At 46.1% G+C, this 26,619-nt stretch overlaps 1 protein-coding gene across 1 annotated transcript in view; it reads left to right on the top strand.

The window, feature by feature from the left end:
* Positions 1-14,631: 14,631 nt before the first annotated feature.
* The window catches only part of LOC115468178 (protocadherin-16-like), a gene marked incomplete at its 3' end in the record, with an annotated part of 53,163 nt that continues 41,175 nt past the window's right edge, over positions 14,632-26,619 (top strand). Inside the window, exons 1-3 of the mRNA XM_030199715.1 lie at positions 14,632-14,815; positions 16,967-17,203; positions 23,531-24,538. Coding sequence (XP_030055575.1) covers positions 14,632-14,815; positions 16,967-17,203; positions 23,531-24,538 — 1,429 coding nt within the window. The remainder of the gene's footprint in view (positions 14,816-16,966; positions 17,204-23,530; positions 24,539-26,619) is intronic.

The following is a 26,619-nucleotide window of genomic DNA, read 5'->3' as shown; positions in this document are numbered from 1 at the left end:
ATGCGGCTTACATGGGGCAATGGAGGGTTAAGTGACTTGCCCAGAGTCACAAGGAGCTGCCTGTGCCTGAAGTGGGAATCCAACTCAGTTCCTCAGGACCAAAGTCCACCACCCTAACCACTAGGCCACTCCTCCAGGCTTGGCCTGGTTTAAATTTATTCCCTGGTGCAGGGCATAAAGCTATTACTGAGAACCCCCCAAGGATTAAATAGCCGTTAAAAAAAAAAAAAAGAAAGAGTGAATATAGAGTGCACCCAAGAGTGCAGGGGGGTTGGCAAAGATCCCAGATCCCTGGGCCTGATTCAGCTCAAGCAACATGGCAGGTCTACACATGCCAGGCATGTGACCGACCATGCCTGCAAGCAGACGGTGTAGTGTCTGCGAGAACTGGCAGATCTGTGAGCTCTGTCGCTCCTGTGATGGGTTGTTCAGAAACAGCCACGAGGGGAGTGGGGGTACTGGAACTGCTTTTTCTCTGAGGCACTGGGAACAACAGCCATTTTGCCCCAGTTTGACATTTCTCCTGCTGCAGTTTCTCAGCAGCAGGATTCTCCACAGCCCCCTTTGGGGGTGGGGGTGGAGGGCCTTGCCTTCCCACCTACCTCAGGTTCACCCATGGGGGGGGAGGTGTCCTGGAGATTTTTGGCTTCAGAGCTTGACCCAAATTATCAAACAAGCCCTGCAGGAGGAGGCTGGCCCCTCCACCAGCGGTGGGGTCTCTAGGGGCCCAGATGTTCTCAGCCAAACACCGCAGGGAGGATTAGGGAGTCGCGGATGTCTGTCAGCTCTGGGGCTTCAGAGGAGGACCTGGAAATTCTCTCAGACCCTCAATCCCTCTTAGATTTGGATTTAGATGACGCTCCCCTATGGGAGGAGGAGAGCCGGCCCATGTGACCTCTTCTGTCCTGAGATGCTCTCTTGTCTCATTGATGAGGTTAGAGACTCTCAGGATTTTCATATCTTTTGCTGTGGACCCCTCTGAGGGGCATTCTCTCTTGGAAGGTCTTTCGGGGCCCCTGAAGCATTTTCCTCTTCATAATGCTGTTACCTTCATGATACTTGGCCCGGATGGGGCTCGGGCCCTCATCACCTATATTGCTTTGCTCCTGAAGAGGTGGAGAAGTACTGGTGTACTGTTAAGGTGCATGCTCTGTTAAGCAGTCACTAAGGCGATGGTCAGGGTGGTTTGGGCCTCACGGAAATACCACGATAAGTGGATGAAGCAGCAAGGTATGTCTAGCCTTTTCAGTAGGGGCTTCCAGCATTCAAGCAGCAATCTGTGGCAGCTATGTGGTACTCGCCATACTGCACTGGCTGCAGCAGCTGCCGGAGTCCACGGAAGTTCCCACCTAGAATCTGGAGCGGCCTTCTTAGCAGATGTCATGTATGATCTGTTCCACCTGGTCTCCTGGTCAGTACTTGGTTGTGGTGGTGCCGTTACTGGCTGTGGCTCCACCATGGGGTGGTGGATGCTGCCTCCAAGAGCTTCTTAGCCATCTGCCCTTTCAAAGGCACTGCTATTTGGGGAAGACATGGAGAAGCTGGTGAAGGATATGAGGGATTCTAGACTTCTTTGTCTTCCTGATCTGAGGCATAAGGGCTCCCAGTGGGGCAGGGCCATTTCTGGCCAGCCTGGCATGCTCCGACCCAGCCCTTTTGGTTGCACTCTTCAGGGCCCTAGGAGTGCTTCAGCAGCCTGTCCTGCCCAATGAGGATGTGCCAGGCCCCTCAGTGGTGGAAGTGGAGGGCAAATTGTCCCTCTTCCGCTGCAAGTGGGCCCACATCACCTTGGTCCAGTCTGTTCTGGAGGTGATCGAGAAGGGATAATCCTTGGAGCTTATCTGCCCCGTTCCTGGCATCTTCATGCCTTCCCCATGTGGCACAGAGCTAAAGCGACAGGCTATCACCCTTACTTTCAAGCATTTATTGGAGCTTGGCACTATGAAGCCAGTGCCTCGTGAAGAATGTGGTCTAGGTTGTTATTCCATTTACTTTGTGGTCCCCAAGAAGGGCGAATCTTTCCATCCCATTCTGGATTTAAAGAGAGTAAATACCTACTTGTGGGTACAGCATTTTCACATGGAAACCCTCAGGCAAGTTCTTGATGACCGTGGACCTCATGGAGGCCTATCTGCACATTCCTAATGCAGCCCATCACAAGCATTATCTTCACTTCTGTGTTCTTGGGCGCCATTAACAGTTTTGGGTCTTGCCCTTTGACTGGTCACAGCCCCTTGCACCTTTTCCAAAGTTATGGTAGTGGTCTCTGCTTATCTGTGCCACCAGGGATCGGTGATTCTTAGAACATAAGTGTTGCCATACTAGGATACTTTGCAGGTCCATCAAGCGCAATATCCTGTTTCCAACAGTAGGCGATCCAGGTCACAAATCCCAAAACAGTAAAACAGATTTTATGCTGCTTATCCTAGAAATAAGCAGTGGATTTTCCCAAGTCCATCTTATGGACTTTTTTAAACCCCTGCTAAGCTAACTGCTTTTACCATATTCTTTGGCAACGAATTCCAGAGTTTAATTATACGCTGAGTGAAGACCTATTTTCTCCGGTTTGTTTTAAATTTACTACTACTACTTATGATTTCTATAGCGCTACTAAACGTACGTAGTGCTGTACACTTGAACATGAAGAGACAGTCTCTGCTTGAAAGAGCTTACAATCCAATTAGGACAAACAGGACAAATAAGGGATAAAGGAATTACTAAGGTGGGAATGATAAAACATACATGGGAACTGTATGTTAGGCATTAAAAGCAGCATCAAAAAGGTGGGCTTTTAGCCTAGATTTGAAGATGGCCAGAGATGGAGCTTGACGTACTGGCACAGGAAATCTATTCCAGGCATATGGTGCAGCAAGATAAAAGGAACGAAGTCTAGAGTTAGCAGTGGAGGAGAAGGGTGCAGAAAAGCGAGAGTTATCCAATGAGCATAGTTCCCATGGAGGAGTGTAGGGAGACAGAAGAGTTGCAGAGTGAATGCACTTGTAAGTCAATAAGAGGAGTTTGAATTGTATGTGGAAACAGGGAGCCAATGACTCGACTTGAGGAGAGGGCTAATATGAGCATAGCGACACTGGCGAAATATAAGTTGTGCAGCAGAATTTTGAACAGATTGAAGGGGAGAGAGATGGCTAAGTGCAGTGATGACGAACCTTTCAGAGACTGAGATCCCAAACAGCAACCCAAAATCTAATTATTTATTGCGAAGTGCCGGTACTCATTATGGGCGGGGTCACCACATATGACTCCACCCCTATGATAACCACATCCCCTTACACCAGCCATGGCACATATAAACAGACATCATTGAAAATATTATACTAGTATAGGAGAATAAAATAACATGATTTTCTTCCATTATAAATCATTTCTGTAAGCTGTTACAGCTCCAGTATACCCAGTGCAAAATAAGACAGCAGATGTAAATTCTCAAATTGGACATATTCCAAACACTAAAAATGAAATAAAATGATTTTTTCTACCTTTGTTGTCTGGTGATTTTGTTTTTCTATCCATATTGGTTGTAGTCGCTGATTCTGCTGCTCTCTATCTGTTCTCTTAACTCCGTTTCCAGGGCTTCCTTTCCATTTATTTCTTTACTTTCCTCCTTTCTTCTTCATTTCTTGCCCTCCATCCATGTCCAGCAACCCTCCTCTCCCCTCCAGCCACAAATGTCCAGCCACCCTCCTCTCCAGCCACCCATGTCCAGCCACCCTCCTCTCCGCTCCAGCCACCCTTCTCTCCCCCCTGCCCTCCCAGCGGCAGGCCTCCCTCCCACCCAGCACCAGGCAGGCAGGCCTCCCTCCCACCCAGCACCAGGCCTCCCTCCTGGCCACTCAGCACCAGGCCACCCAGCACCAGGCCTCCCTCCCGGCCACCCAGGCACCAGGCCAGCACCAAGCACCAGGCCTGCCTCCCACCAAGCACCAGGCCTCCCACCCACCCAACACTCCCACCAGCACCAGGCCTCCCACCAGGCACCAGGCCATCCACTGACCCAGCACTCCCACCCAGCACCAGGCTGCACTCCCTCCCACCCAAGCACCAGGCCACCCACCCAGGCCTCCCTCCCACCCACCCTAACAGGAAATGAGGGTGGGACCAGAGTTTGAGAGACGGAAGGCTGAAGGCGCACTGAACCAGCAGCATGCTTTTCACTGCTACTGCTGACGCCGCCTTAACCCCGACAAGGGAAGACTTTTAAATTTTGTACTCGGAGGGAGGGATGGAGGCCGGGCGGGCTGGTGCCGGGTGGGAGGGAGGGAGGAAGGAATGCTTGACGCCGGGTGGGTGGGAGGGCGGGCTGGAACGGGCTGAGGCGACGGGCGGCACGCGTGCCAATAAAGAGGGCTCTGCGTGCCCTCTCTGGCACGCGTGCCATAGGTTCGCCATCACTGGCTTAATGTGAGACCTGTGAGAAGCAAGTTGCAATAAAGAGTGTGGATAAGGGTTTTGGTACTGTGCTCAGAAATGAAAGGATGAATTTTGGTGAAATTATAGAGAAAGAAACGACAGGTTTTAGCAGTCTGTTGGATATGTGCAGAGAGAGGAGTCAACGATAACCCCAAGGTTACAAGCTGATGAGTCTGGGAGAATGAGAGTGTTTTCACAGAGATAGAGAATGGGGGAAGAGGAGAGGTGGGTTTAGGGGGAAGGATACGAAGCTCAGTCTTGGCCATATTTAGTTTCAGATGGCGGTGAGACATCCAGGCAGCAGTGTCAGACAGGCAGGCTGATACTTGGGCCTGGATTCCTTCTGAAATTTCTGGTGTGCAGAGGTAGCTCTGGTAGTCATCAGCATAAAGGTGATACTGAAAACCATAGGATGAGATCAGAGCACCAAGGGAAAAAGTATAGCTGGAGAAAAGAAGAGGTCCCAAGGCAGAGCCCTGAGGTACACCAACTGACAGTGGGATAGAAGAAGAGGAGTTAAAATTTACTACTTAATGGCTTCATTGCGTGTCCCCTAGTCCTAGTATTCTTGGAAAGAGTAAACAAGTGATTCACCGCTACCTGTTCCATTCCACTCAGTATTTTATAGACATCTATCATATCTCCCCTCAGCCATCTCTTCTCCAAGCTGAAGATCTCTAGCCACTTTAACTTTCCTCATAGAGAAGTCATCCCACTCCCTTTATCATTTTCATTGCCCTTCTCTGTACATTTTATTTTTTCAGTTCAAATATCTTTATTATAAATTTTCGGATAACAGCAAACAAATGAGAAACAGAAAAGAAATATTAGCATCCAGTCCCATCTTTATAAGTTGGTAGATACGTAGTCATCTAACTTGGCCCAATATTTAGCGATCTCTAATTGCTTTTCCATTATGACCCCCTCATACTTACAATATAGGCATATAGTATTCCACCATTAATGCATAGTGAGAGTAGATGTATCTTTCCAATATAATAAAACAAGTCTCACAGCTAACATTAAATCAAATCAAATAGGTGTCTTTCCGTCAGGGGCAGGGGTTTACTTAGGCCCAGGGATTTCCAAATTACAATCTTGTTGGAATGCGGATCCTAAATATTAAAGAACGCAGAAATATGGGACCAGATCCCGCCACAATAATCTTTCACAGATGTACACTCATATAAAAAATGGGACAAGAAGCCAACTTGAACTTTATATGTCCAGCATCAGTTCCCACTTTTACGCAATTAAAAAAAATAAGCCAATTGTGTAAGGGAAGCAGATTTAGATGTCTTGAAAACATTAAACCAGAGTTTCTTCCAACAAAACCCCCCTTCCGCCACATCTAAATCCCTTTCCCACACAGATTTTAAACCATACAAGAAAGGCTTATCAGGATTTTGCAAATATTTATATATGAGTGAAGCAGCATGAGATCGGACAGCTTTCGTGAGAAGGGCCTAGCACATGGGCCAAACCTCTGAGAGATCATGAAAGTCAATCCCACCGCCCTTGACATTGGAAATATTGATTTAGCTGAAAGATTACATCTCTCGTGGAGCGTGTGGAAAGCAACAAATCCCTCCGGAGCCCTAGTTTAAGAGAGCAACCAGAGGCCACATCGCTGCCATAAGCACCAACTTTGTAACTTTTTGTCGATCTTAAAATGGGGATTATACCAAAGAGGCATAGAAAAAGAAACTCTGTCTTTGGAGTCAAGAACCTGAGCCCACAGCCAAAAAGCCAAAAAAGTGGCTTGGACAGTGCTTAGAGGTCTGTAAATTAGGGGGTATCAACCTGCAGCCTGGGGCAGTGAGAGTGGCAGCCACACACTGAGCAGAGAGTTTCAACTTATCATCAATGATGACTCCTAGATCTTTTTCCTGGGTGGTGACTCCTAATGTGGAACCTTGCATCACGTAACTATAGTTTGGTTTCCTCTTTCCTACCTGCATCACTTTGCACTTGCTCACATTAAATATCACCTTCCCTTTGGATGCCCAGTCTCCCACTTTCATAAGGTCCTCTTTCAATTTTTCACAATCCTCGTGATTTAACAAGTTTGAATAACATTGTGTCATCAGCAAATTTAATTACCTCACTAGTTATTCCCATTTCTAGGTCATTTATCTGGACGACTAGCTGATTCGAGCGAACACAGCAGCAGAGGCCAGCCTAACCACTTCTCAAGTTATCTCTCGGATGGAGATCCTAGGCTGGGTTGTGAATCGGAGCAAGAGTCACCTGGTTCCCTCCCAGGCACCTAAGTACCTAGGAGTTCACTTCGACACTAGTAGAGGGATGGTGTTCCTCCCGGAGGACCAGATGGAAAAGCTTTGAGCACAGAAGAGCAGATTGTGTGAACTTCCGATTCTCACGGTATGGGACCATTTGCAGCTCCTGGACTCCATTGCAGCAATGCTGAAGGTGGTGCCCTATGCAAGTGCTCATATGTGGCCCCTGCAGTGGGCGTTGTTGTCTTGGTGGACTCCAGTCTTTCAGGACTTCCACCGTTCTCTGTCTCTGTCACCCAAGGCGAAAATCAGTCGGTCCCAGCAAGACAGCACCTCTTGAGGGATTGCCACTGGATCCCCTACAGTGGGTGCTTGTCATCATGAATGGGAAGTCTCCTTGGCTGGGGAGTTCATTGCTTGGGCCATGTAGCTCAGGAAACCTGGACCCCACAGAAAGCAGCTTGGTCCATCAGTCTTCTGGAAACACGCCTGGCCCTGTTGGAATTCCTACTGCTCCTTCTTGGGAAAGCGGTCAGGGTGATGTTGTACGATGCCACTACGGTGGCTTGTTTCAACAAAGAGGGAGGAGGTACCAGGAGTCAGGCGGTGGAGCCTCTGTCAGTGGGCAGAGAGGCACCTGCAGGCCCTCACAGCAGTCCATATTGCAGGTAAGGACAATGTGGTAGTGGACTTTCTCAGTTGCTCTCTCCTGAATCTGGGAAAATGGGAGCTGGGGCAACAGGTCTTTCAGCTCATTGTGGACTGCTGGGGCCCCCCGCTGTTCGATCTGATGACCTCTAGAGTGAATGCAAAAGTGGAGCATTTCTTCAGTTGTGAGAGGGAACCAGCCTGTCAAGAGAGAGATGTCCTAATTCAGCTATTACCAATGGAGGAACCTCTCTATGTCTTCCCTCCTTGGCCTCTAATAGACTGCCTGTTGCTCAGAATTGCGCATCACCCTCATCTGGTCTTGCTAGTAGCTCCAGATTGGCTTCGCCAGCCATGGTACACAGACCTCATGCACCTGTTGAAGGACAATCCTTTCCCATTGCCCAGAGGTCGGGGCCTTCTCCAGCAAGGATCAGTAGAAATGGAAGATCCAGATCTCTTCTGACTTTCGGTCTTGCCATTGAGAGGAGGCGCTTAGAGTCACGGTTTTCCTCCTGCAGTGGTTTCTATGTCTGCTTTCAGAAGACCTCCTCGTCTCTGGCTTATGTCAGGGTATGGAAACTTTTTGAATATTCTGGGCTTCTTGCATCAGGGTCTGGACTAAGGTCTAGTGTTGGGTTCCCTGAGAGTCCAGGTAGCAGCTCTTTCCAGTTTTTAGGGTACAGTGAAGGGCACCTCCCTGGTCTTGCATGGGGAGGTATCCCATTTCATGAGAGTTGTGGTGCATTTTCACCCCTCCAATACGTCCCTCCTTTCCCTCATGAAATCTTAATCTGGTTTTCTGAGTCCTTGCCAAAGCTGCTCTCTTGACCTCTATTAAAGACATTATTCTCTAGATAGTCTTTCTTGGCGCCATCACTTCGGCTCTAAGAGTTTCTGAGCTCCAGGCTCTGTCTTGTCAATGACCCATATTCTCCATCGCAGAGGATTCAGTTTCTGTTCACATGGTCCCTTCCTTTCTCCTTAAGGCGGTTTCTGTATTTCATGTGAATCAGGAAGTTTGCTTGCCCATCTTTGTAGAGGAGGGCTCTGGAGGCTTCACAAGTAGGACATCTGGAGCATGTTGCTACAGTACCTGAAGGAGATGAATGATTTTTGCCTCTGGGTGTGCTTTGCACTTTCCCTTTCAGCATTAAAAAAAAAAGATGAGAAGAGTCAAATCACATGTATTTCAATTAACAGCAATACGGATTCCCATGAGATTGCTATATCCTGGAGTGTGCAGTGCAGTGAGTGCCACTCTATTATGCTTGCTTGCTTATCATTGTGGCTACAGTGGTTGACGGGGCATGGTATGTTACAAAAAGGGACCTTCTGCTACTTTTGGCAGACGTATACTGGATCATTCCAAGGAGCACCACCAACAGTTTGGTGGATTGATGTTTGGCTTTTGGTAGGCTTTCTCTTTGGAATGAGTGACTTGATGACTGTGGGGTGTCTTATTTTATTGTAGTTCTTTTATTTTACTCTTTTATAATTGTATTGTAAACCGCTTTGGTATATTAAGTTAAATAAACTATAAACTAATACCAGTGAGGACACTGCTAAAGCTCAGCTTTTTCTCCATCTCTATAATACCAACTTGTGCAGAACAGTGTAGCTGACTAAAGGAAAGAAAATTATCAGGTAAAACATTACAGTAATCCAGCCTTGATATTACTAAGACATAGATCACTGTAGCCAAATCTGTGGTTTCCAAATATGGATGCAGGGAATGAATATTCCAAAAATAGTAGAAAAAACTTTCACAACAGCACCAGTTTGCTGGCACATGTCAAAAAAGGAGTCGAACTAGAATTTCTGGACTTGGATTAAGAGTAATGTTGTTAATTCTAATCGCAGTGCAGAGAAAGAATACACAGTAGAAACCCCACAAAGATCCTGTTTCTGCACAGTTCATTTCCAGTTTGTTAGTGGCCAACCTTCCCTCAACAACAACCAGACAAGGTTTCAGTTTAGGAAGACCATTGAATTTACAGAAGATCTGAATGTCATCATTGTACATTGTCCAACCGATATTCAACCAGCGGCGGTCAGAATTTTTTTTAGACACTTACTGTCGCTGGCTAGATTAGCTCCCAATATTCAGTGCTGGGCCATGTCTGGGTACTGGCACTGAATATTGGAGGCTAAATTTGGTAGGGGTGGCTGGGTCCCGACCGATATTTTGCCGAGGTTCACATAAGACAGTTATGTGGGCCCCAGCTGAATATTGGCCAGGACCCATTTAACTATATTTTAAATTTAAAGAAGCTCCAATTCCCCTCCCAGCCTCCAAAAAAGCCCCTCTCCTTCCTACCTACCTCCTCAGCCCGTGAGAATCAAAGCCCTCTCCCCCTGGAATGAACCAATAACTACCCCCCCCCCCCACCCCAGATCTAGGTGGGCCTCCTTGGCCTATCTGTCTCCCAGGTGGTCCTAGTGGCGATGTTGGGGACAGGAGCAATGTCCCCTTGCTCCTGTCCCTTATGGCTGGCCTCTGAAAATGGCTGCTGCGACCTCTCGCAGCAGCTCACAGTACTTGAGAGAGGAAAGGCAGGATCTCTCCTGAACATCACAGGAGAATGCCTTAGCATCCACCATACCTGAAGCAAATACAAGCTGTTGAGTCCTAAATCACAAAAAGGATTCAAACCAGACAAAAGTTAGACCCCCAGTGCTGTGTGCCCTGAAATGCTGCAACAGAATCCCATGGTCCACAATATTAAATGCTACCGGCAAATCCAACTTAATTAACATACAATCCTACCCATTATCCAGAATTCTCCACAAAAATCATTAAGAACCACCAAAGCAGTTTCAGTCCTATGCCCTTGGCGAAACACCATCAGACAGGGATCCAATATGTTCCGCTCCTGGTCTGAGTTGTAAAATTGGGTCACTGCTGCCTTCTCAATAGGCTTATCTGAAAAGGTAAAGTAAATATAATCCCCTATCATATGGGGATTACCGCAAGAGATGGAGGGCCAGATGCATCAACCAAACATTAAAAAATCTAAAATGTAAAAGTGCTTACCGAATTTGAAAAAACGAAGAATGCACAAAAAAAACAAGTCACACATGTTCAGTGCGGTATTGTAAAGTACAATGCATTACAGATTCGTAATCCCCGTCAGTAATCGGCTCCTAAAACATGCGCAGAGCAGCCAAGCGTTATGCTGGCTGCTCTGCGCATGCCACAAACTGTCAACAAACGTATTAAACCTACGTAGGTTGCTTACCTCAGATGGGGCCGTGCGAGGGGGGGGGGATCGGGACGTGCAAGCATTTAGCTCTGTGATCCTAGCAGGAGAGTGCAGTTGAAGATGTCCTCCTCAAGACTCCAAAAGGACGTCCTTCATAAACCCCTCTTTCTAACAAAAGACCTCTTTCATTGTGATCCCCTTTAGCTCAGCAGAGAGACCTCGGCCCGCCCCCGGCTGGGGGAACAGAGGAAGGGAGGGGGACCTGGGCTGCTTAAAGTTGTTTTCAGAACTGAGAAATTGGCTTCAGAGGAGAGCAGAGAAGCAGGGGAGCAGCGGCGACCTGGGGGGAGGGCAGGGCCGTCCATACAGGACGCTCCTGATGAGCGCCTTGCCCCCTCCCGATCCTTTTTTTATTTTTGTTTAGATTTTACGCAGGGGAAAGCGGGGAGGTGGTGTTTATCTCACTTTTGTTTTTAAACATGCCAGCTTGGGTTTTTATGGTGCAGGGGGAAGCGGGGAGATGACAGCTCTGGCCTTTACGACTGCTCTGACCATACGTTAAATATGTCGCGGTAAATGATTCGGTGTAATTGTCGGTATTGTTAGTGCATCCCGAATCGTCCACATTACAATGGTAGTTACTCGTTTATATTCCGTTTTCGTTAGCTGCTTGCTTCGTCGGAAAAAGGCCTTTCATGCATGCAACGGTTAGGAATTTCTTCGTTAAAGGGTTGTTAGAGGGTTGTTAAGGTTTAGTGCATCTGGGCTGGAGTCCCTGTGGAGAGTCACTGGGAGGTCCCAGAGTGGGAAGAGGCCCAGCCCCTGGGGTGTGTGCTTGCAAAAAAATGCAGAAATATAGTGCCCATGTTCTGAAGAGTGACAGTTCTGGGAGGAGTTAGAAGGAAATAAAAAGAGAAAAGAAGAGCAGGTGTCACGTCTGTGGCCGTGACCACCCTCATTCTTACCCTGTTTTTGGGAGTCAGTGGCTGTGCTGGCTTCTGCTTGTCTCTGTGTCCGTCTCTGTCTTAGTTTCTCTCTGGCTCTGTGTGCTGATTGCCTTACTGGACCTCACCTGTGTGGGCTATGCCTCTTCCAAGATGGCTGCCGACTCCTCTATGCCAGTATCCAAGATGGCTCCCGCTGTTCCTTCCTGTGGGCTGAATTCTCTGTGTGTCAAGCCTCTGTTTGGAGGCAAGGAGATTGCTGCAGCTGTGCCTCTGGTGTTGAAGGGCTTTATTAATCACTTTGAGACTGCAGCCCTTGCCTTTGCATTTCGTCTAAGGGCCCTGGTATGTAGAGTGCTCTGTTCACTGCTACATTGTTTGCTCTGTGTATGCTTCTAGTGTATGACTTGTTAGCTTGGGCACAGCTTTGTTTGTTAGCCTGTGTACAGCTTTATTAGTTCTCCTGTGTTTGCTCTGTGTATGTTTCTAGTATATGACTGGTTAGCTTGGGCATTGCTTTCCTGTTAGCTTGTGTTCAGTTTCCTAGTCTTTTCGTGTTTTGCTTTCTGGTTTTCCCCGTGTGTGTGTTATTTTGCTTCTGGAGCTTCAGCCCTTGTTTTGGCTGTTGCCAGTACTCTTTGATACTGGAGCAGCTGCCTTAGTCTTGCTCCTTGACCTGCCCAGAGACTTTGCTTTGAACCTGACTACTGCTTTGCTAGCCGCCTGCCCAGAGACTTTGCTTTCAACCTGACTACTGCTTTGCTAGCCACCTGCCCAGAGACTTTTGCTTTGAACCTGACTACTGCTTTGCTAGCCGCCCGCCCTGAGACTTGCTTTGAACCTGCCTACTGCGGGAACTCGGACATTCCCTGCCTGTCTGCCTTGCTTTCACCTAGGTGCCTGGGGGCACTTCTGTATCCTGATTCCTGCTGTTCCTGCTTGTAAGTTCCAGTTCCGGTTTTTCCTGTAAGCCCTGTCGGCTGCCCGAACCTGAGGGCTCAACCCTCGGGGAAAGGTGGCTAAGCGTAGGTGAAGCCAGTCCAGTGGGTTCCGCTCCAGTGAGTTCCAGTCCAGTGGGCTTCACTCCTGTATGTTCCAGTCCAGTGGGTCCACTCCAGTGTGTTCCAGTCCAGCGGGCTGCACTCCAGTGCGCACCCGTCCGGTGCGTTCCAGTCCCGTGTACTCCTGTGTAGGACTCCAGTCCGGGGTTCCGGTCCAGTCTTGTTTCGTCTCTACCTTGAAGGTGATCTTGCCTGCCACTGCCGCTCCATGGTAGTGGCCCAAGGACTCACGAACCCAGTGCTCCCGGGGAAGAAGCCTGACAGTATGCCAAGGTCCTTGGGAACACGACAGCAGGAAAGGGTCTTTGGTTGCCTGCGAACCCCTGCTAAGTGACCTGAAGAAGGAGAAGGGAGATCCTGAAGTGCTTAAGGAGCAGTTGTCCTACTCACAATAACTGTTGAAGGAGTCAGAGCTTCGGGTGGATTGGGGAGGAGGGTATAGGGCAGGAAAAAGCCTGCTCAAGGCCGGGGTGCAGCCCTGTGAGATACATCCGTGGAAGGAGGACAACCATAAGGAACTGTACCTGGTGGTAGTGGAGTGAATCAGTGGAGAAGGGAACAGCCCTGGGGTTACATCTGGTTGGCAGGATAGGCATGGACAGGAGTACTTGTGAAAATGTGAATAGCCTGGACAAAAGTCCCTTGTAAATACACCCGTAAGGAAAATGGTGTGGGGTGTTTCTCCCCCAGAACGGCAGAAGTTCGAGATTGATTTAAACAAGAGTTCACAAATCTTGACTGTGGTGAAGAAGTATTAAAGTTAAAGTCTTCCTGTTGCAGAGGTTGCATTAAAAGTTAATATTGCTGTTAAACCCTTCAGAGTGCTGTGTGGTTCCTGGACTGAAGAGCTGAATAGAACCCAGAACGGGGAAAAGTGTCTCCCAAATCCCCGGATTGCTATTCCAGACCATTGACCCACCCCAGCTCGACTGTAAGTGGACTGGAAATCAGGTGTGGGGCAAGAGTGGCCTGAGAGTGAGCAGAGACTGTGAAATTTGTTTTGTGTGGCCTGGGGGCAGAGAGAGCACACGGGTGAGACTCGGATTACATAAAAATGGTGCCCAACTTGGGGCCTTTGAGAGACTGAAGAAAGCAACATTTTCACTGAAGGATTACAAATTTGACTGCTCTATTTTGGACAGCCAATTGAAAGTTTGCCAGTGGATTACAAAAATTCTGATTGGACTATAAATTCCTTGCTGTGTGGATTACAAATTTGTTCCCCTTGGAATTTTGAGCGCTGCTAAACTGGGAAAAGAGACTGTTACTGCCAGCTTGGTAAATATTCATATCTCCCGCCTGATAGAAACCGCGCAAACAAACCTGAGACAGTGCACCAAAACTATGAGTACCTGGGTAAAAGGCAGGAAACATTTTGCTGAATCATCAGGGCGGTGGACAGTAGGATAGAGCACTCCCTTAACAGTACATTGCAGAGACTCACGTGTGAACTGCCATTGGACAGTGGTGTGTGTGACATTGCTTGTACACCCTAGAGAGTTGAGGGTAGGCTCGTGTAGAGAACATGTATGCTTGCTCTATAAAAGGAGAGGAGGAGTAGCCTGGCTGCGTGGGAGTTTGGAGAATGGAGCAGAGATGAGCGAGTGGAGGGAGGCTCGCCAGTAGGGCGAGTTGTGTGCCCTGACTGCTCCTACAAATGTGAGCCAGCGCCTGTAACTTTATGTTGCTCTGCTTGCAGAAAGGGGCTCTACGAAAAAGATGTAAGTGGGACCTCGGGGAGCTCAGCTTCAGACTTGCAGGGAAAGAGTGGGTCCAGCCCCCAGACCGGAGCGAAATGTGGGCTCGTGATTCGAAGTTGGCCAGCGAGTCGAGCTGGGTCAGAGAGTTCCTCAGGGAGAGACCCCAATGAGGGGATGACGGCATCAGTGTAGGTGGACCCTGCAAAGGGTGTCCCAGTTTGGAACTGGATAGAAGATCTGGCTCCCATTTTGGGAAAGGCAGGAGACCGTGAACCCGCAGAGCCACGTAAAAAGACTTGGGGAAGTGAGGGAGAGGAAGAGACTAGTAGCAGCCTCCCTTTATCCTCATCTTCTAAGTTGGAGAGTAGTCCTGAACCCCAGCTAGACATTATCTGGGGTCGAAGATGGCATTGGCGACTTTCGCCATCAGAAGTGGTCCTACCTCAGGAGGAAGCCATCATAATGTGGGTGAGAGCTGCCCCAGTGCCTGTGGAAGCGACACCACGACTGAAGAGTTCCTGCAGCCCTTGAAGGGTAGTTTGATGTGGACAGTGTCCAAAGGTCTGGAGACGGGTATACTCATGTCTGGTACAATGTTGGAGTATGTATGCCTGGCTTCAGGAGAGCTAAGCTTAGAAATACCGGCTCTTCTGGCATCAGAGTGGGGTGTAACTAGTCCCGAAGTGGATCATCTCATTCGGACCCTGACCCACCCCATCTCAACTATAATTGGACTGGAAGTGAGGTGTGGGGCCTGAGAATGAACGGAGACTGTAAAGTTTGTTTTGTGTGGCCTGGGGCTGGAGCTAGCACACAGGTGAGACCTGGGTTACATAAACATTGGTCGATATGATCCATCGTTACCGATATCCAAATTCTGCCTCTCAAATATAGGATGGACCAACAATTCCTTCAACTGTTCTGGAAATACCCTACTTTGAAGGGAAGAGTTAATAATCAGCTTAAGTGGTTCAAATAGGTCAACACCAACTTGGAATGAAAAAAAACCCAGCCAAGGCAATAGCTTTTTTCAGATTCACACGTTACACTTACTTCAGACGATAGGTTAAATGAGTTACACTTTCTTAAAACAGAAATCCTCCTTAAATCTGTGTTGATGCATGCTAGAAAAATGGAGTAGCAGCTCAGAGACTCTTTATATCGAAGGATGTTCCTTAGCGGTAGTATTGCGAGGCTACCACTGGTGGTCATTTTGCTTCCTGGAGCTGGATGGGCAAGAACAGAGAAGGGCAGTTCCTGTACTAGCCCACTGGAGTACTTGTGTCCAGTCTCCTTCTACACTCCCATCTTACCCTTTCTCGTGACACTGCGTTTAGCTATTTAGGCCCTAAACTCTCTTCCTTCTGCTCTCAGGGCTCCTGCGCCCACTGAAGCCTTTAAGTCGCTTCTCAAGTCTTGATTGTTTTCTGATTCCTTTGATTAGTTCTTGACCTGTTCTCTCTGCCCTTACTTATGTCGGTTTTTCCTCCTTTATTTCCCTTCCTCTTCTTTCCACTCCCCTCCTTTCCCCCTCTGTGTCATCCCTTCCCCCGTTCACCATGGTGTCAGTACTGTTAAAAATGTTTTTATGGGCAAGGTAGAAGGGGAGAAGAGGTGAGATAACAAAGAAGACAATTATATCTTTGCAGATAAACAATACCACTAGACATATAAAGAGGGGAATATCCTATGTGATCTGGAAGGACATTGAACCCCTCTATCGTACAAGAAGTTGATAAGTCTTGCTGATACTACTGCATGACGGGCGAAATTGAAACCAACAGATGTGGAAGGGAGGTGGGGGATTGGGTTAAACAATAAGGGGAAAATGCTGAAAAGCTGATGATAGATCTTACAGTTTAAGGTTTCAAATGCATATGTTACAAGCTTTGTACCATGCTTAATCTGTTGATTTTGTTAATCTGTGGAATGATCAATAAAAATCGTTATAAATTAAAAATGTTTTTATTGTGAACCGCAGTGTCGCATGTTTTGAATCAATTCTGCCATATATCAAGTGTACAAATACATAAATAAATTACCAGGGCTCATCTCTGGGTAAATCTGAGGGGTGGTAGGGGGCCATAAGGGGCTGGGGGTGGAGGACATTTACCTGGGGAGCTTGAGAGGGGCATGGATTTCGGGGATGGGCTCATCAGGGTAATCAGATCCAGGGAGTTGAGGGAATTAGAGAGGGGGATCTGTTACAGGTGTTGGGAGGGGGATCAGATGTGGAGGGGCTTTGGATGGGGGTGCATGCTGCAGTCGATCTGATTATTTATTTATTGGATGTAGGCTGGCATTGCATTACCTGTAGTGACAAATAGCATTGGTGCTCCTGCACTCTCTGGTAATGCAGTGCGTGTGCGGAAAATGCAGGGCAGACGGTGGCCATGTCCCCTGTGTTCACCACATAGACTTTGCACTTAACCTGCACTGGTTTTTGCAGCTAATGCATGGTAAGTGTAAAACTGTACTGCACTGTAGTGAAAGGACCCCTTGGCGTTGTCTTGAACATTTAATGAGCAAGAATGTAATTCCAGTTTGCTGCAGTTCTGGTTTCTACAAATAGCTCAGAGTATCTGAGCTGAACTTCGTGCCAAAGCACCAGAACTAGCCACGTAGGGCAGCAGGACGAGGATATTAGTGCTGACACTCTGCATGTCCTGCAGATGCTGAGCTGTGGACGGTGGTTCCTCACACTGACCTGGTTTTCTTCTATTTCTGCTCATATTCTAGGAGTGATTTCTTTATCTTGGGCCTTGAATGGAAAAGCTAACTCGCTGATTCAGCTGCTTATATCTGCACACGATGGAGGAGGTTTATCTGCCCAAGTCCATGCCAGGGTGAACATCAGCATTGTGCCAGGTTCTGTGTCACCCCCCATCTTTGAGCAAACCCAGTACTTCTTCACTGTGCCCGAGGATGTCCAAAGAGGGACCAGTGTGGGCACAGTCCATGCACGAAACCCACCAGGTAAAATTCTGTTTCTTTATATCAACACAGTAGAATCCATGCATCAGGATTCAAAAGCTTCCTCCCTCCACACAGCAGGGTTCACAGACCATCACCAGGACACCCAGCTCGCTCCCTTCAGCATTGCAGGGTCTGAGCAAAAGTGCCAGGACTCTCGATCTCCTCTCATCAGCACCGGAGATGGCAGAAAGGAACAGGCCTTCCTTTGCTCTCTACCAGCTGGATTGTCCTTGAAATTCCTATCTGTCGTATATTTTTTTTCTCATAAAAATATTGACACTTCCATCTTCTGGGCAGTATAATAGTGCCAAGATTCACCTTTCCAACCCCAGAGTATAGTGGCTTGATTGTACCCCAGGACACTAATGTCAGAGTTCACACTCACACCCTCTGACTACAGCAAGACCCACAAAGTACAAGGGCCAGTACTCTGACTGACCAGCAGGATTCATACATCCCAGAGCAGGAAGGTCAGGATTCACACTCACAGCTCTGAACAGATTACAAAAGCATGAAAATATAAGAGAAATCATGCTGAGTCAGACCAAGATCCATTGAGCTCAGCATCCTGTTTCTGACAGTGGCTAGTTTAGTTCACAAATACCTGTCAGATCTTTAAAAGTTCACCCACACAACAGACAAGGCCTCCAACAGCAGTGGTGAGATCCACACTGCAACACAAGAAAATTATTTAAAGGTTGCCAGGATTAAAATTAATTCATATGTACTCCATGGAAAATTGAGCAAGTCTGTTTGGCTTCAGTGCAGAAAAACATTCTTTCCATAAGAAGAGAAATGGATATATAAATAACAGCAGACAGAGAGGAAAGGGCGATTTTATTCCATTTCAGTGCAAATGTTACAGATTGAAGGAAAGAGCCTGAAATAGAAAATCAAGACACTGACAGTTACAAATGAAAAGCCAGAAATCTAAAAAAAACTTATCCAGTGTGTTTCCTGTGACCTCTGTCATTGTTCTTACACACTTCCCATAGTGTTTCCTGAGATCTGTCACATATCTTACACACTTCCCATAGTGTTTCCTCAGACCTTTTTCACATCTCTTACACACTTCCCATAGAGTTTCCTCAGACCTTTTTCACATCTCTTACACACTTCCCATAGTGTTTCCTTAGACCTTTTTCTCATCTCTTGCACACTTCCCATAGTGTTTCCTAATATATGTCACACCTCTTGCACACTTCCCATAGTGTTTCCTCAGACCTTTTTCACATCTCTTACACACTTCCCATAGTGTTTCCTAATATATGTCACACCTCTTGCACACTTCCCATAGTGTTTCCTGAGACCTGTTTCACATCTCTTACACACTTCCCATAGTGTTTCCTCAGACCTTTTTCACATCTCTTACACACTTCCCATAGTGTTTCCTCAGACCTTTTTCACATCTCTTACACACTTCCCATAGTGTTTCCTTAGACCTTTTTCTCATCTCTTGCACACTTCCCATAGTGTTTCCTCAGACCTTTTTCACATCTCTTACACATTTCCCATAGTGTTTCCTCAGACCTTTTTCACATCTCTTACACACTTCCCATAGTGTTTCCTAATATATGTCACACCTCTTGCACACTTCCCATAGTGTTTCCTCAGACCTTTTTCACATCTCTTACACACTTCCCATAGTGTTTTCTACAGCATTTCCAGTGATTTCTGTCCGTGCTCTTACACATTTCCTACAGTATTTCCAGTCAGCTATGTCAGTTCTCATATACACTTCAAATATTTGAATGTCAGTAACTAACTTATCACCACTGTCTTTCAGTTCATTTCCTCCAGGGTATACAGCTTCAGTTCATCTAGTTTCTCTTCAGACATCTCTTGGCACAGACCCCCATGTCATGTTTTTCACTTTTCTCTGAATGCTTCAAGTCTTTTTATATCCTTAGCAAGGCATGGCCTCCAAAATTAACATAATACTCCAAGGGAGGACTCATCAGTGACTTCTACAGGATCAACAGCACCATTTCTTCTGCTGGTTATACCCCTCTCTGTACATCCTAGTATATTTGGGGTGTTGAAATTTAATCCAGAAGAAACTACAAACAAGTCAGAATACAGCTAGTCACCTGGTTTATTCTTTTTGTAGATTTGGTAGGGTGTCAGCCTATTTTGTTGAATCACACTGGCTCACTATTAAGGCAAGAGTTACTTTCAAGTTGTGCTGTTTAATATGTAAAATTGTTCATGGAATGGCCCCTCCCTATAAGGTGGATTTGATTCATCTTACAGATCAAGCGTTAAAACAATCTGCCAGAAACTATTAAGGTTAGTCCTAAAAGAATGAAACTATCCAAAATTTATCCCCACACCCTTTTTACAATGCCGACACAACCCAGTGGACTGTGTCTAGCGAGGCTTTGTAAAAGGGGAGGGGGTATGTCTTCTTTTTCATACCTGGCAGCAGATAAATGGAACTCTTTACCCATCAAATTATCTTCTTTTTAGAAAAGCACTAAAAACCGTTTTATTCTTAAATTTTAATCTGCATAAGAAAAGATAGTTATGCTGATTTGATAATTTTTTGAATTTGTGCAAACTTCCAGGGTAATTGATCTACTACTGCTACTACTACTTGACATTTCTAAAGCGCTACTAGGGTTACGCAGCGCTGTACAATTTAACATAGAAGGACAGTCCCTGCTCAAAGGAGCTTACAATCTAAATTGCTTCTGATTGTAATCCATGTTGAACTCATACTGGGAGCATGCAGAATATAAGACGTGTTTGTTATTATTATTATTATTATTATAGCGTCCTTCTGGCCATGGCCACTGCCTAGTCACAAGTACTAGGACTAGGGAGCATGCAATGAAGCTACAATGTAGTAAATTTAAAACGAATCGGAGAAAGGTTTTCTTCACTCAATGTGTAATTAAACTCTGGAATTCGTTGCCTGAGAATGTGGTTAAAGGCAGTTAGCTTAGCGGAGTTTAAAAATGGTTTGGACGGCTTCCTAAAGGAAAAGTTCATAGACCGTTATTAAATGGACTTGGGGAAAATCCACTATTTCTGGGATAAGCAGTATAAAATGTTCTGTACATTTTGGGATCTTGCCGGGTATTTGTGACCTGGATTGGCCACTGTTGGAAACAGGATGCTGGGCTTGATGGACCTTTGGTCTTTCCCAGTATGGCAACACTTATGTACTTGTGTATTGTTTTATCACCTCAGACATCATCACCCCAAGGTCCCTGTCCTTAGCTGCACTTAACAATCTCTCTCCTCCTATCTCATACATCTCCTTTGGATTTCTGCACCCCAAGTGCATCACTCTACACTTCTTCACATTATTATTATTTTTTAAATAATTTATTTTATTTAGAAACCACCAGTACATTTTCATCAAATATAAAAACAAAAAAAACAACCATATCATATGCAACCAATACATCAGAAAGAACTGGAACAACATAATGAATACCAAATAGTTTCCATTATCCTTTTCCATATTTTATGCCCCCCAAACTCCAAATCTCCCCAACTATAATTTCAGTTCCTAAATCACTATATCACTATCCAGGAACAACAATTGGGGTCACATATGTTCTTCGCATTAAATTTTAACTGTCAGACCTTTGACCACTCTTCTCATTTTTGGAGATCTCTTCTCATGGTTTCTACTCCCTTCATGACATCCGTAAAATGAAAGACGTTTCCTTCTAAACTTTCAGCAATGTCTCTCACACATATATTTGTGGCACTCCACTGCTCGTCTTCCTTTCCTCCGAGCAGATTCCGTTTACCTCCACCACCATCCTCAGTCAACTGTCTGTCAACCAGTTTCCAATCCAGTTCAGCATTTTGGGTCCTAAGTTCATCCTTCTCAGCTTCTTCATGTGTCTTCTGTGAGGAACCGTATGAAAGGCTTTGCTGATATCCAAGTAGATTACATCTAGAGCATGTCCTTTATCCAGTTCTTTGGTCACCCAGTCAAAGAAATCAATCAGATTTATTTGGCAGGATTTTCTTTTGGTAAAGCCTTGTTGCCTCAGATTGTAGAACGTTAACTATCTTTTCCATCAGCAGCGACTCCATTATTTTTCCTACCACTAACGTGAGGCTTACTGGCCTGTAGTTTCCCACTTCTTCCCTGTTCCCGCTTTTCTGAAGAGGGCCCACATCCACTCCCACCACTTTGAAAACCCTAGAAGAACTTCGCCTCTAATTACCAATATTTCTTCAATCTTGATTGATTGATTTGGCTATTTTTTTTTAAAGAAATGTCTTTATTTTCACCATAAACATATTTCAGATGAATCTTCTAATACTAATACACACATTGTCATATACATAATGTGGTCATGGTAACAGGCCTAACTTAAGTCTAAGATGGTTCGTTTTATCAAATTAATGTCCCCACCCCCATCCTCCTCCCTCTGTTTTAAGCTCAAGGAATAGCCAGTGTGTAACTCAGCTACAGGTTGGTTGTTCTCTGCAGCCAAAGTTTTAGCATGTGGTTACCTCTAACATATTCCCCCCGGATACCCCATCTTGCAACCCCCTCCTGTGGTACTGGGGTCTAGAATCCAGCTCCACCCCCCTAGGCCTGTTTTATTCTGTTGCAGGGTGCACACTCACTCAGTATGTAATATGGTTTCAGGTTGATCTCTGTTTTTTGTCCTCACCATCGCAAGGCCTGATTGACCAATGCTTGTTGTTTTCGGTGAGCCTGGATGCTAGGGATTCCCCACTTGTGAATATAGGCAGGCCTGCTTGTCCTCGAAGAAAGCGAAGATACTTACCTGTAACAGATATTTTCCAAGGACAGCAGGCCTTATATTCTCAAAGTCCCTCTCACTTCCCCTTGGAGTTGTCTCCTTTCTTATTTTTACCTTTTTGCTGTAGTATATAACTAAGGTGACTGCGTTCTTATGGCGGGGGAGAAGGCACTCACACATGCAGGGTGGAGCATGTCTCGCACTCCACAAAGGTCTACGTACGCTTGTCATAAGTCCCAGACCAGGCGACGCAGTTGTCGTCACCCACTTGTGAGAATATAAGGCTTGCTGCCCTCGAAGAATACCTGCTACAGGTAAGTATCTTCATTTTACAGTAGTCTAGTTATGATTTTATCATGGCATGAATCACTGTGCTAAGACTTGTCTTATCAATATATGGAGAGAGATTTCATAGCTGCCGCAGGTGATAGAGACAATTTGTTAAGGTTGTTTGAATTTGTGAGATCAGAGCGAGTGATGAGTCTAGTAGTATCCCAAGATTCCTGTCCTGTGATTTTAGGGAGCGTTCTTACTTCCCAAAACGTATTAAGTCAGGTATTTGTCCACTTGTGTTAGGTACCCAAAGAATCTCTGTTTTGCTAATAATCAAGCGTTCATATGGTCTTCTTTTCTTTTTACGCAGTAGAGGTTGACCCTGTATTTATTTTTTCAAAAAGCAGGAAGTCAAGATTTACCACCAGCTGACAATGTAAAACTTTGTTAAAATGAAAGAGCACTTTCTCCTCCCAAAAACACTTTTCAGTCAATATTCAGCTAGTAGTAGTCAGTGTTTTTTTTTTTAAATGTTGACCGTCATAGGCTAATGTAGCCCTGAATATTCAATACTGGGCCATGTGCAGACACTGGCATTGAGTATTTGGGCCACACGCAACTGCGGCTGGCCACCAGAACTTATGCAGGATGTTCAGCTGGAACCTGCATAAATGTAGTCCACATATCTCGCCCTCCCTCCCCAAACATCAATGTTTTGATCCCCCTCTTGTTGATGACTGCCTAGTCTGCGTGTGAGTACGTGAAGCTGACTTTAGCGTGATGCTAGTTCATATGGCTTTAATTCTTTACTCTGTAATTGCCATAACATCCATGACTACGTTTTCTGGATAACTAACCTTATTAATTTGTCATTTTAAAAATTATTTTATTAAAGAAACCAGGGAGAATGCCAGCGTGGAGCAAAGCTGTGAGATTCCCAAGAGATTATATCACTGTTTCTCTATTTGACTTCCTTTTCACTCTGTAATCTCAGAAGTGTGAAGGCTCCAAACATAGGGGCATCTTTTACTAAGGCGCGCTCACGTTTTTGGCGTGCGCTAAACGTTCGAGATGCCCATAGGAATGCATTGGCATCTCCAACTTTTAGCGTTCGCCCAATTTTAACGCGAGCGCTCCTTAGTAAAAGACGCTGTAAGTTAGTAGTTCAGATAATGGAGGGTGAAGTAATATGCCCAACAGGTTTCAGCCTTCTGCTGGAACCAATAGATCACTCCACTCTGCCAAGTTCATTGTGTCTTCTTCGTTACTGCTCCTACCTGGTTTATTCATCTTTTCTTTTGCTCTCTTTTAGGGCTCGCCGATGCTGTTTTTTACTCCATCTCTGCAGGGGATCCCAATGCTTATTTCTCTATTGACTCCAGCACGGGCCACATTCACACCAGCCTTGCTTTGGACCATGAGAGTCAGTCTACTATCATGCTGGAGATCCAGGCACACAGCGGTTCTCCCCCTGCTTACAGCAACACCAGGGTGAAAATTACTGTGTCTGACATTAATGATAATGCTCCTTCCTTCCCATCACCCTCAGACTCCATTCTGCTTCCTGAAGCTACAGAGCTGGGCACCACAGTCTACACGCTTCATGTCAAGGACAGTGACAGCGGACCCAATGGGCATGTGCAGTTTGATCTTGTGTCAGGTGGTGACCGCATGTTCAGCCTTGAGCGCTCCTCAGGGAAGGTTCGATTAATTGGGATGTTGCACTATGAGAACAGTGCTAGCTATGAGTTGAAGATTGTGGCAAGGGATGGTGGCATTCCCCAGCTCAGTTCTAGCTTCACATTGTTGATATATGTGCAGGCTGAAAACGACAGTGGCCCCATCTTTGACACACTAACCTATCGTGTGGAGGTGACAGAGGCTACAGCAGTCAACATGCGTTTCTTGCAGGTCCGTGCGCGCCCTCAGGACCCCGCAGGCTCTCACATCACATACCACCTGCGTGCAGATGGTGATGCTGCTAGCTTTGGCATTGTGCCAGAAAGTGGATGGCTGTTTGTAAAGAGCATGCTGGACAGAGAAACCAAAGACCTCTACATCCTGACTGTACTGGCATCCAGTGGTGGGAATGACCAGAAGAAGACAGGAACATCAACAGTTCGAGTGTCCATCACTGATGAAAATGACAATGCACCTAAACTGAATGAGGACAGATATTTCTTTACCATCACCGAGAACCAGCCACCTGGCACTGGAGTGGGCAGAGTGACAGCCACGGACAGGGACTCTGGTCAGAACAGCAGATTAACCTACCGTCTTCTGCAGCAAGATCCCAACTTCCTCATCAACTCCCAGACAGGTAAGGAGGTTCAGTTTGATGCTTTGAACTGGTTCCCTGTGTGTGTGAAACACTGTTTAATGTCCAATTAGATTAACGTTGGTATATGCTTGTTAGAGCAAGAAAACCCTAATCATGCAGCACTGGCTTCCAGACTGTAGTCTCCAGTTCCTCACTGGTCTAGAAAGGCTTATGTAGGAGTCTGTCCCGAATGGTGTTTCCAGCTCTGATGCTCCCATCATTCAATAAGTGTTAAAGCATCATTCCCAAGTAAAAATAATAACTAGCAATCAAATATAACATTAAGCACAATTAAAATATTTTAACACAAACATTAATATAATTAACACCTACCAATAAGTAGAGAACAGTCCCAATATTGAGCCTGTAATATCTGCAGATTAATTTCTTGCACATTCATTGTGGATCTGCAGGACAGAGTCTCTTACAGGACAGCACGCATTCCCCAATCCTTTCTCTTGTGTACCAGGAGTGTGAGATTCTGATTGTGCCAATACCAGATAGGACTGGTCTGCCAGAGTTCCCAAATTTGTGGATTTTAGGTAATGTAGCTGGTATGAGGTTTTCTAGATGAGACCAATACTTGCTTCAGAAATGTGTTGATAGGATTTTTCAGGTGTTTAATATATTCCTGCATTCAGCGGGGCGGGGCAGTCCGCCAAGGTGCACGCTGCCTGTCGGCTCCGCTGGTTCCCTGCTCCCTCTGCTCCGGAACAGATTACTTCCTGTTCCGGGGCAGAGGAAGCAGGGAGCCAGCGGAGACGAGAGCCACGCAGCTGCTCACAGCAGCTAAGAATGCACCTGGGGGGGGGGCATTGCGCTGGGGGGGGGGGGGGGGTGCGCATCGGCGATCCGCCCCGGGTGGTAGCCGACCTAGGATCGTCACTGCCTGCATTGGTTCTTGAACTCAAGTAATTTCACTTTGAAAACTGTCTGCAGGGTATATAACTCGGGTACCTTATATTTGCTGTTTCTGCAGGCAGCAGAATGGTATAGAAGAATACTCCACATAATATAAGCATATTGTTCCACTTTGACCAAACCATGCCTGTGGGAATGTCTCTGGCCTCAAAGAAACTCCTTGTGGAAGTCACGTGCATCTTTAGCCCAGGAGTTCTCAACCCAGTCCTTGGGACACCCAGCCAGTCAAACTGGGTCAGACCAATGGTCCATCTAGTCCATTAAAAAACAAAATTACAGAGCACATCCAAGGACATGGATTACTGAGACCAAGTCAGCAGGCTTTTGTGTGGAGAAATCTGGCCTGACCAATTTACTTCAATTCTTTGTAGGAGTAAACAAACATGTGGACAAAGGGGAGCTGGTTGATATTGTGTATCTGGATTTTCAAAAGGCATTTGACAAGGTACCTCATGAAAGGCTACAGAGGAAATTGGAGGGTCATGGGATAGGAGGAAATGTCCTATTGTGGATTAAAAACTGGCTGAAGGATAGGAAACAGAGAGTGGGATTAAATGGGCAGTATTCACAATGGAGAAGGGTAGCTAGTGGGGTTCCTCAGGGGTCTGTGCTAGGACCGCTGCTTTTTAATATATTTATAAATGATTTAGAGATGGGAGTAACTAGCGAGGTAATTAAATTTGCTGATGACACAAAGTTATTCAAAGTCGTTAACTCGCGACAGGATTGTGAAAAATTACAGAAGGACCTTACGAGACTGGGCGGCTAAATGGTGGATGATGTTTAATGTGAGCAAGTGCAAGGTGATGCTTGTGGGAAATAAGAACCCGAATTATAGCTACGACATGCAAGGTTCCACGTTAGCAGTTATGGACCAAGAAAGGGATCTGGGTGTCGTTTTCGATAATACACTGAAACCTTCTGTTCAGTGTGCTGGTGCGGCTAGGAAAGCGAATAGAATGTTGGGTATTATTAGGAAAGGTATGGAAAACAGGTGTGAGGATGTCAATAATGCCGTTATATCACTCCATGGTGCGACCGCAACTTGAGTATTGTGTTCAATTCTGGTCGCCGCATCTCAAGAAAGATATAGTAGAATTGGAAAAGGTGCAGCGAAGGGCGACTAAAATGATAGCGGGGATAGGACGACTTCTCTATGA

The sequence above is a fragment of the Microcaecilia unicolor genome, chromosome 4 (genome assembly GCF_901765095.1).
Source record: "Microcaecilia unicolor chromosome 4, aMicUni1.1, whole genome shotgun sequence".
NCBI classification, from domain to species: Eukaryota; Metazoa; Chordata; class Amphibia; order Gymnophiona; family Siphonopidae; genus Microcaecilia; species Microcaecilia unicolor.
Note: the sequence above shows the minus strand (reverse complement) of the source record. Positions and strands in the feature narration are given on the sequence as shown.